Genomic DNA, 12,237 nt, shown 5'->3' on the forward strand with positions numbered 1-12,237 from the left:
TTTTATTGTTTCCCTCACGTATTTTCTTTTTTTCCAAAACTTTTTACACTTTTCAAGGGACCATTATGAGAATATTCTTTCACAATTTTTAATAAAAAGATATTTAAATGATATAGATAAAAATATAGCTAATCGGATGTAGAATGCCTTTAAAAATTCATTAGTTAAACTAGATAAAGTGAGTTTTGAAGAGTTATTTTGCATAAAAAAAAAAAAAAAAAAAAAAAAAAAAAAAAATTGGCTCCTCCATTAAAAATGCTCTAATTTAGCATCGTTTTATAAAAGCTAAAAATTTGTTGATGCTTACAAAACTCAGATAATTTTATAAATGCCGGTAAATGTTATTCGACATTGATCGGGGTTATGTAAACACCAGAAAATGTGCAAATGCAATAATATTTGTATTTTATTTAAAAATATTTTTGTCTACAATTTACATTTGATGTTGCTTTGTGCATCCAAAATCCATTTATTCATTCTTTCATTAAGTAAAACACTATTAGAAACAGAAAAAATAAATAAACAAATAAAAGTGCATCAACTACCTTCATTAAGCTACATAATGTTATGAAAAAAAATAAATAAATAACCATTTTATGAGAACACTATTAAACAAAAAATTAAAACATAACATGCATCTGTCCAAGCATTCAAACATTTGCTCAATATATCATGTCCAAATATCCATGAAAATACTCCATTACAGCAGCCATCTGACTAAATAGCCGATCAAAAGTCATCACTCCAAGAGCCCTTACGTGTCCTCGTCCGTATAGCGGGTATGATTGTTACCTGCCCAATCATAATTTATTCAACAACACAGAAAAAACTAAGGGACACATCAATTATACCAAAAAAAATGACAGGAGCTAGCATCGATTATAACAACAAAAAATACCATGGCTAACTAATATGTGTTAGGTAGTGTTAATCACATACCAAAACATATCCAATTGCACCATATAATCAGTGTCCTTCCCACAAACAATTTCCATAATTTGTATCCTCCATCCACCACCCAACAAGCAAATTAGCTACCCAATAACCCAATTCATTCCAAACTGAATTTAGTTATAAAAAAAACTACATGTTGTAATTTATTATCTAACTTGCAAAATTTAAAAAAAGTCTGTAATAAATAAAAGTTGGAATTTTGAAATTACGGCCATTAGTGCTTATATCATGGTAATGAGTTTGCATTCTACATCTCTATTCATTGTTGGTAGTGCTACTGCACAAGTTAGACATGAGAGAAGCTTTTGATGCTGTGAATTCAAAACTCAAATTCTAACTTTTCATGACAATTAAGTTAGACATGAAAAACATTTGTCGTTAATCTGTCCTTTGACCTCATTTGTCGGCGTTTTGAAAGAGCGGCAATAAATATTTCACATTTACAACACTTTTGTTTTAACAACACTAATTTACGAGATTTACCGGTGTCCATGCGTTGGACAATACCATTTATATGAGCGCATATTTGGCCACCAGGAAAATTTACGCCGGGAAAAGCCCTACCATTTACTAGTGTAATCAAGTTTGACAAATTACTAGTCGAATCATAAAGGTCCCCAAATTTAGTTTATTCAAACCTTGACTTTAAAAATTCTTTAATTGACACCATCCAATCCAAAAGAACGAAAATTGAGCTTACAACTAGATAGAACACATCAAGAAACATACTTTTTCTGTGTTCAATCGAAGAAAAACATGAAACAAAGCTAATATTACCATTAAAGAGAAAAACCACTTCCCGTGTAAAAGGAAAAACATTAAAATACAATAGGCCACTGATGGGCAAAAAGGAAATCAGCAATACCAATAAAAATAAACAAGGGAGGTCATTTTATTAAACAGGTAAGTATAGACTCATCACAAAAATGCAAGAGAATGTAAGATGCAATGAGCTTATTATTGGCATTAATTGGTACCATTAGATGCCTCATCAATTTGCTTAACCAAACTATAGCTATCACTAAGTTACCGATATTACCTGTTGATATTATGGTCTACCCGCAATTCGGCAACCTCCATGTCTTCTAGATTCAAGAATCTTTTCTTGAGCATAATAAGCTTAGTTACCACATCTTTGATGCTCATCCGCTCTCCGGGTTGTTCAACAGAACAAGCAACTCCAATCTCAAACATCAAAATCAAGCATTCTTGGATTTCGCTTCTTCTTTTGTTGATGTTATTATGAGAGTTATTCATGGTTATCTCTTCTTTTCTTTCCTGAAAAATAATTGGATCCGCAATCTCGACGACTCGTTCAGGCAAAGCTTCGTGGACAAAAGAATGTAGATTCAGAGTGTCTTGGAACATGTCATCTGTGGGTCTTTTCCCAGTAAACATTTCTAACAAGAGGATCCCATAGCTATATATATCACCATAGGAGGACACCTCATTTCCCACACCATACTCTACAATTCAACATATATATGATAAATTGTAATGTGACTTTATAATTAATATGTATATGCTAAGAAACAATTATGCTATGATAGTCTTTATGTGATGAAACCATAACATAAAAATGTACAATACTAAATTCTTATGAAGAAAATGGATAATAAAATAGTATCATCCTATTCAAACTTAGACAGATTCTTAAAAGGAAAAAGACTATAACTAAGGAATGATAAAGAGTGTCTTCACCTGGAGGAGTATAACCAATAGTTCCTCTTATGCCAATAGAGCTCGACTGGTTGGTTGAAGAGTTATGGTTAGCTTTGGGAGAGAATCTTGCTAACCCAAAGTCTCCAACATGTCCAATAATTTCATCGTCAAGAAGAATATTGCTCGGCTTGAGGTCGCAATGGAGGATTGGTGTTTGGCAATGATAATGGAGATATTCCAATGCGCTTGCAACATCAATGGCGATATTCAATCTTTGATAAAGATTCAGATTCCTTTGCTCTTGGTGAACCGCATCTTCTTTAGCAATCGGATGTAACCAATCCTCAAGGCTCCCATTGACCATGAATTCATAAACCAAAGCCTTAAAATCATTACCCTGATAATCAACACCTGAACAAACTGTAAGTATTTTTACAAGATTCCGATGCCTAATGTTTCTCAAGGCCTCACACTCAGCAAGAAAGCTCTTGGAAGCTCCACGACGCAAAAGGTTTAGCACTTTGACAGCAATTGTCATTCGACCATCATCGATGATTCCTTTATACACGGATCCAAAACTACCCACACCAAGCAAATTAGCAGAGGAGAACCCATTAGTGGCTCTTAGGAGACTTTGGTAAGACAAATTCAAAACCAAATTTCCTGAAGAACTTGAAGTGGGTTTCTTTTTTTTCCTTCTTAACCAACAAACAAATAAAAAGGACAGCATAGAAATTACTCCTAGAAGCCCGAAAACTATGGAGATAATTAATTTCATGGTTACAGTCAATTTTGTCTTCTTGGACTTTAGAATGTTGCATGTAGGCAAGTTTATCTCTGGTATTCCCCCGCACAACTTACTATTTCCTACAACTGAAATTGCACTTGAGTTCTTGAAAACGCCATCTATTGGCACTTTACCCTCAAAATTGTTGTAAGATAAATTCAAAAGCTCCAACGAGTTGAAATCCACAACAAAGTCTGTAATTGGTCCTGACAAATTGTTTCGAGAAAGATCTAATTTCCGTAGTCCTCTCAAATAACGAAAACTTGATGGAATAATCCCTTGGAAGAAGTTTCCTTGCATGCCTAGATACTCCAGCCTAATACAACTGCCAAGACTCCCTGGAATTTCACCGGTTAACATGTTTTCTGAAATATCAAATTCACCTAAATTTTTCAAATTTCCAACTTCTATAGGAAGGGGACCGGAGAAACGGTTTTTGGACAAATAGAGATTGATTGACAAGGATGGGAGACCAAAGATCTGTGGAGGTATAGTACCATTAAGATTGTTATTATAAAGATTTAAAGAGAGCAAAGATTGGCAGTTTCCTAGACTTACAGGTATGTTTCCTTCAAGATTATTTTTCATGAAATGTAGGTTGGTTAACTGAGTGAGATTTCCAAGAGAGTCCGGGATGTTTCCTGAGAGATTGTTAGAAGATAAAAACAGTATATGTAGTCTATGAAGCTTTCCAATATCCGGGGGAATGTTACCTGACAATGTGTTATTCCTCATATCGAGCAGCTCTAAGTTGACGAGATTCAAAATTCCACTTGGAATCCTTCCAACTATATTATTGCCATCAGTTAACAATACTCTAAGAGTAGATGAGAAGTTACCGATGCACTCAGGTAAGACTCCACCATAATTGTTGCCATTTATAGCCAACAGCTCCAAGCTGGTGGAATTGGTCAAAGAGCAGAGAAAACTCAAGTCATCAGCTTCCCCACTTCCTAGGTGGTTGTCGGTAGTGCTCCACCATTGAAGCCCACGCAACTTTTCCAAAGAAGGTACGTTTCCGGTAAAACTGTCCAGTGCAATATTAAAAAGTTGCAGATTTGAGGCATTGGATATTGAAGGAGGAATGGAGCCAGTAAATTGGTTAGCACCAATGAATAAGACCTTGAGATTGGGAAGAGTTTTCCCCAAGTCCCATGGAAGTCTCCCATGGATTTGATTAAATTCTATGTCAATAATTGTAATAGAAGAGAGATTGAAAAGTGATGGAGGGATGGTACCAGAAAACTGATTTGAATAAATTGAAATAGTTGTAAGATTCATAAGTTTGCCTAGAGCATCAGGGATACTCCCACGCAGACTATTCGAGTGTAGATAAACTTCAACGAGTGATGATAAGTTGCCAAGAGATAGGATACTTCCTGTTAGCATATTGGCTTCGGCAGCAAATAATTGGAGCTTTGACAAGGAGCCTAGCTCAACAGGAATTTCCCCACCCAGCTTGTTATAATTAAGTCGAAGAGCTTTGAGGTTAGAGCAACCGGATAGATTGGTAGGAATTCTGCCCCCAAAGGTATTATTGCTCAAGTCGAGGCCCTGTAATCTGTGCAAACGGCCTATTTCTTGAGGGATTCCGTGACTGAAGCTATTGTTTTGGAGATGTAGAAACCTTAGAAAGCTCAAATTTCCAATGAAGGGCGATATTGATCCCACAAGTTTGTGAGATGGCAGGCGCAACTCCGTGATCCTTTGGCGCCAGCGACCACATGTAACACCATGCCACTGGCAAAAGTGGGTGGTTTCATTCCATGAGCTCAAAACCTTGAAAGGGTCATCCATTATTTCGGCCTTGAATTTAAGCAAGGCTTGCATGTCTGTCTCATTATTCCCGCCAATGCCACAAGTAGTCGAACCAAAGCACAAGACCAAAACGACTGCAAGAATGACAACAGCTGAACTCAACGTCGGAAGCTCCATTGATTGGTTGGTTGGTTGGTTGGTTGGTTGCTACTCCTTGATGTTGTTCTTCGATCTGTCACAAGAAGAAACAACAAAAATGTTATGAGGAGAAATAAATTCATAAAAAAATAAAAAAATAAAAATAAAAGAAACAACTCTTCTGAAAACTCTGCCACTGACATGAAAGATCATGAATTAATGTATCCTTGTGACATTTTTTGTTGGCAGAATATTGAAGTAAGCTATTGAAGATACTACGAAAAAGGAGGAGGACGTGGGGTTTTTGAAGCCATCTCAGGTAGGCCCCTCTCTTAAGGATAAGTTCATCAGAAAGTGATCATAACGCATCATTTCATAGGAGAATTGAGGATTTGAATAGTACGCATCATTTCGTAGGAGAATTGAGGATTTGAAATGGAGAGTATTGTATTCCCAATTTTCCATTTGATCTAGCTAGCTAGCTACATCAATGTAAAATTAGTCTACATGATTTATCTGATTTACAATTAGTTTCATGTAGTCTCAAAATAAACTCTAATATCTCTGAGGTATGTCAAAAAAATAATTTAGTGTCTACAGCCAAATTTCATTCTCTAATTTAACATATTCGGTTAGTGTGACACTGATTTAAGTAGGACAAATTTCGTTCTCTAATTTAACATATTCGATTAGTGTGACACTAATTTAAACAGGACAAGTATCACAATTTTTTTAGCCCTAACATTTCACGCTATCAGAATCTATTAAGTCAGTGAACAGAATTTGATTGTAGGGACTAAATTATTTTTTTGGGCATACCTCAAGAACTTTTGTATTCATTTGGATACCACAAGAAATTAATTACAAATCAGGTAAACAACATGGACTGATTTTGCATTTTTTCCAAAAATTTAGCTTATAACATAAAGATAAACTTCTAAAAATTTAGCTCATAAGATTGTATTAGAGTAGACTTCTATTTGATAAAGATTAGATTTTATTTAAGCTTAGTTTAGATTAAAATTTAAGATTTGTTTTAAGTTTTGTTATCAGTATTTGAAGATTAAATTTATGGTATTATGTAGTTTTTGGAGTCAATAGGAGTATATTCTTATTTTTGTTAGTATTAGAGTCTAGTTATCATTCTAGTTCTTAGTTTAATTGTTATTCTCCCTTTATTTAAATTAAGATTGACAATTTTGACACGACCAGCGAACTCGACACAAATACAACACGAAATTACCGAGTTTGGGTTTACCCTAAATGGGTTGACCCTTTTATTTTGTGTCTGACGGGTCACCCGTAGATGACCCACCAGACATGTTTACGGGTGACCCGTCAAACATGTTTATAATTTATTTTTTTTTGTAAAAAAAAAAAAAGATGTATCTAAAACTGGTCGTGTCGGGTTAAATGGGTTAAACGAGTCGTGTCAACCCAACACGACCCATTATTTTAAAACTAAAAGCTAAAACTATTATGATTTGTGAATGCTAGTGATATTATCACATCACTTTCTAAGCTAAACAAGTCGTGTCAGATCGTGTCAACCCAACATGATCCATTATTTTAAACGGGTTAAGCAGGTTGTGTTGGGTACGTAACCTGTGAAATAGTCGTGTTGTGTCCGGGTTTGGTAAGGCCAACCCGTTAGCTAAACGGGTCGTGTTTGGGATTACCCTAAACGGGTGATAAGTCATTACAGGTCGTAAAATGATCAACCCATCAACCCGTTTTGTCAACCCTAATTTAAACTATGATGAATCAATAAAGAGTAAGCAGAAAGTCCTAAATTTTGTGTCTGAAATTTTTTTAAAATTTCTTTAAAATCTAAGATGTAATTTCCGCAGAATCTAACAAGTTAATCATTCACCTACCAGAAACATAGAGCGAAACATGTCACCGTACACAGGGCGGCCGGTTCTGGTGGTCAACCAGGAAATGTAAGCTTTGGGATGGACTAATGAAGGCGATGAAGTAGGTGGTATTGTCTTATATATAGAAAGTCTTGGCCTGTGACCTGTCGATGCATGGGAATGAAAGAAAGTCCACCTGAAAGTCAAATATGAAGGCAAACTCATAATTATCAGATTGGCCCTCTCCAGTTTATGGTCTAATATTGATATAAAGTGGTCACAACGTATCAAATCCACATCAAACTGACCATTTCCACTTACCTATGAAACTGTTCGAGGAGGACTATACACCTAAATCAAATAGACATATTTTAGCTATTATTTGTAGCTCTTGTTTTTCTATATATATAAATAATCTAGTAAGCAATACATTTGAAATCCAAGTGTACTTGATTGAAGTGGAACTAGTATGGAGTTAGATTTTTAATTTACAGGCGGCAAAATTAATTAAAAGTATATATATATATATACTTATCTTATGTAGAATATATATGAATAATATAATAATTGGCTTTCTAATTTAATTAAACATGAATTTTAAAAATCGTTAATCATGAGACTTGCTTGCCTAGTTTAAGAAGTTAGAAACCGAAAATAAACAGGATATTTTTAGTTCAAAGATATTTTTTTTTTTAAGTTTACTTTGGTCAGAATGGGTGGCCTACTTTATTTGAATAATATAATAATTGGCTTTCTAATTTAATTAAACATGAATTTTAAAAATCGTTAATCATGAGACTTGCTTGCCTAGTTTAAGAAGTTAGAAACCGAAAATAAACAGGATATTTTTAGTTCAAAGATATTTTTTTTTTAAGTTTACTTTGGTCAGAATGGGTGGCCTACTTTATTCACATATTCACATCTAAACCCAATTACCCAAACTCCATGATTTCAAAATATATAGAATATTGGTAAATCGGAAGGCTACCGGTTTTTTTTTTTTTTTTTTTTCATTTGTTCTCCTGATCCCATGTGAATTTTGGGTGAGTTAATTCTGTCGTTTTTTTTTTTTCAAAATATATGTCTAATCATTTCATGTCCACTCATTTCATAGTCGAGAAGAATATTGCTCGACTATTAGGTTCTAAAAAATTGGTTACATTCTGTTCGCAAATCTTATGTGTTTTTCATTTCAATACCTTGTGTTTTGGTATAAAATTGTAAGTGTTTTGACTTGATTAGTGTGGTTCTTTGCATTCCCATTCCATTACAATGGACAAGTGATGGAGAGCAACATAGAGCCCTCGCCCTTCTCTTGTACACAGGCCCGTCGAGACAGAGGTGATAAAGAGCCACAAAGAGCCTTCTTTCGTCCAAAATACGTCAAGACGATCAAGTGACGATCAAGTGACGTAGAGCCATAGAAAAGTCTCGGCCAGGTTCCGTGCAAAGCCTGTCACAACAAAACGTCAAAACCTACCAAACGCTAGCTAGACTTAACGATGAAATCCTAGCTGTCTGTCAAGAAGCAAAGGTTTTTTTTTCTTCGGGAGTTAAAATGATTCTAGCAAAGTGACCCTTCCTTGAATGAGTTCCTTCAACGGTCTAATTAATGTAGCAAGTTGATATAAAGTCGTCACAACGCATCAAATCGATATCAAGGTTCAACAAGGACCATCATTTCAACTTACCTATGAACTGTTCGAGGACGACTAAACATCTAAATCAAATAGAGATTTTTTTTTTTTTTTTGGTATTGAAATAGATATGTTTTTAGCTATTATTTGTAGCTGTTGTTTTTTCTATATATATATATATATATATATATATAAACCCAAAGAATCTAGTAAGCAATACATTTGAGGCCATCTTTTGATGTTTGGTTGGTCTGAGCCCAACAACGAAACTAGCGTCTTCCTGCATGCCTTTCATTGACCCGTCGTGGTTCGTTTGTGATTTACATCACCTGTTTCTTTATTTAGAAAATCATCAGACAATTTAGACAATATTGTTTCCCAGAAGTCATAAGCAGAGGTTGTGCTCAACGTTTTACACCACCCAAATTCAAGGGGTTAATTTCAAATCCACCGACTAGTTGCTTAATTTAGTGGACTTCGCTTGGTTTATTAAAAAAACTCAAAAGGTATCTCTGAAATTTAATGGTTAGCAATGAGTACATAACAAGTGCATTACTTAGAGTGTGTTTTAGAGTGTGTTTTGACACTGCAATTTCATAGGTAAAAAGTGCAATTTTAAACCTAATCGCATAAAATCGATTGTTTAGAATTGTATTTTTTAAAAATTACGATTTGCCTTCAAATCGCAAAGTAAAAAGATATTTTTTTGAAAATGCATAATTTTAAATGATAAATTGCAATTTTAAAAGTCAAACCACGATTTCACCAAACTCTTAACTACATTTTTAAAAACCATGTTTCCAATAATCACATATTTTAAAACCATTATTTTTAAATCGCACTTTCTGAAGTCGCAAATCCAAACAAACCTTTACCTTTGCGTAACTGATAACAAACACTTCAAAAAAATGGAGTATTAGTGACGTGTATACTATTCATTAATTTTTGTCACGTCTATTCATTAATTTATGCTACGTCACTATTTAGTGACGTGGCAGTTTATGACACGTTACTAGATATTTTAATAACGTTTAAAACTTCACATGTTACCATTTGGTGACATGTCATAATGACGCGTTACAAATTGGTAACGTGTCATTACCAATTAATTACGTGTCATAATGACACGTTGCTACTTAATTATGCGTCATAATGACACGTTACCAAATTGGTAACGTGTCATTATGACACGTTGCAAATTAATTACGTGTCATACTGATACATTACCAAATTTGGTAACGTGTCATTATGACACGTAATTAATTGATATTGACACGTTACCAATTTGGTAACGTGTCATAATGACACGTAATTAAGTAATGATACATTACCAAATTGGTACATGTTACCAATTAATTATGTGTCATAATGACACGTTACCAATTGGTAATGTGTCATTATAACACGTTACACGTAATTATGTGTCATAATGACATGTTACCAAGTTGGTAACGTGTCGTAACGACACATCACGAAAGGGCATTGGGAACCTACGACCAGCTATGTATATATATATATATTCCTCATTATATATATAGCTTATGTTTTGCATTAATATATTGGGGTTTAATATATATAGCTTGTCTTTCTGTTGTTAGAAAAAAATGGCTAGGTTGAAACAAGCCAAAGAAGAGGCTGAAAAGGAGATAGCTGAATATTGGAGCTCGAGTTCCAAAGGAAAGTTGCAAAGGTTTGTATATGTTGTAGTTGAAACTGATTCATAGTGTTCTGCTTCGTGGTGCTGTTGCAACTGATTCAAGGCGTTCTGAGTTCTATGATATTATTTGATGGTTTATTAAATCTGATTCCATGATATTATTGGGAAAAAAAAAAAAAAAAAAAAAAAAAAAAAAAACAGATTTCATGATATCAACTATGCTGGGTTTGGATTTTTGAAAATCATATTCCATAATATTATTTGAAAAAATAAAATTCTAGAAAAAATATTTGAAAAAAAAAATTAAATTTTTGTCTGGAATTTATTTTTTAGTAATTTTTTAAATTTTAGTAACGAGTCAACAGCCGTGACACGTCACTAATGGTCTGTTACCAAAAAATTGAATTTTTGTAGTGAAAGATAAATTTTTATGTGACACTTGAATCTTTTGAGGTTGAATAACTATATTAATCCTTGAGAGATGAGATAGAAATATTAGATTTGAAGAAAAATATTATTTCTTTGGGTACTTTGGGCTTCCTTGGATATAAGTATTCTAGTGAAGGTGGAGTCATTAGGATTAGTAAAGGCTCATTAGTTGTAATGGAAGATAAGAAGGTTGATTGCCTCTATTTTATTCAAGGCAATATGATAATAGGCTTATCTAATATGTCTTTTTCATATCAGTTCATACTTTCGTTATCACCACAAAGTGAGGAGGAGACTAGGAGCATTTCATGTCACGTATTCCTTACTCTAGTGTGTTTGGGAGAATCATGTATTCTATGGTGCGCATTTGTCTAAATATTTCACATGCAATCAGTGTTGTTAGTTTTTAAAAGTTTTAGTGGCAGGTAGTGAAATGGATACTCTGTTATTTACGGGACACTACAAACTTTGGTTTAGTCTTTTTATAAAGATAATGGTACGTTTCGAGTGTCATTGGTATGTCAATTTAGATTATGCTAGTGATATAGTTGTGACACAAGAAAATATCACATTGAAGAAAATTGTTTCACAGAAAATCCACGTTGCTTGGCCTTGTTTGGTGTTTATAGTTTGTTATTACCCTTCGAGGTTTTGGAGAAGATGTCATGAGGAAATTTGAGTTAAGGGCTTGATAAAATTCAAGACAAGGTGGCGATTTGTCGTATAATATAGTGACTTGATTTTCCAAGTCAAGTCTAGTGGGGCTCAACTTTTAGAGTTGATTTTATTTATTGGTTTTCTAGCCAACAATGAATTCCTTGTTAACTTTGGTTTTTTTTTTTTTTTACACATAGGATTGCATTAGAAAACTTAAAAAAAGTTATGCCAAACAAAAGTTTGCTTGTTTGGCAAAAATTTCTAAAAGTACTTCTATGACTTTTTTACTCTAAAAATTGCTAAAACCCACTTTTAACAAAAACTAAAAATGAAATTTTTGCCAAAAAAAAAAAAATTAACTTAAAAATTCTATTTTTCAAATATAATTCTCAACATGCTCTTAATGGACTTTCTCTCCTTTTACAATTGGGTTTCAGACTTGTTGCTACAACCGGCTTTGGGTATTATAAAAGGAACCTTTGACCCTTTAGAGGTCCACTCGCAACATATAGAGAAGGAGAATACACAGCGGAGCTAGAGCTGATACAACATTTAGGTGTAATGGACTTCGAAGTTTGAGTGGTCCTTGCAGATCTAGAGCTGATACAACGTTAACCATAACCAATTTTACACGATTACTTACAAAGCACATATATAGGTTCAAAACAGATTGCTTTTCTTGAGCCAAGATCGGACCCAACA

The 12,237-nt window shown here is 33.9% G+C and overlaps 1 protein-coding gene across 1 annotated transcript; it reads right to left on the reverse strand.

Moving 5' to 3' along the window:
- Positions 1–1,812: 1,812 nt before the first annotated feature.
- Positions 1,813–5,338, reverse strand: LOC132187953 (LRR receptor-like serine/threonine-protein kinase EFR). Its single transcript, XM_059602376.2, has 2 exons — positions 2,656–5,338; positions 1,813–2,420 (listed from the first exon to the last, which is right to left on the reverse strand). The coding sequence occupies exons 1-2, from the start codon at positions 5,336–5,338 to the stop codon at positions 1,990–1,992; spliced, it is 3,114 nt and encodes a 1,037-aa protein (XP_059458359.2). The 3' UTR covers positions 1,813–1,989.
- Between the last annotated feature and the right edge of the window lie 6,899 nt (positions 5,339–12,237).

Source organism: Corylus avellana, chromosome 6 (genome assembly GCF_965113065.1).
Source record: "Corylus avellana chromosome 6, dhCorAvel1.hap1.2, whole genome shotgun sequence".
Lineage (NCBI taxonomy): Eukaryota > Viridiplantae > Streptophyta > Magnoliopsida > Fagales > Betulaceae > Corylus > Corylus avellana.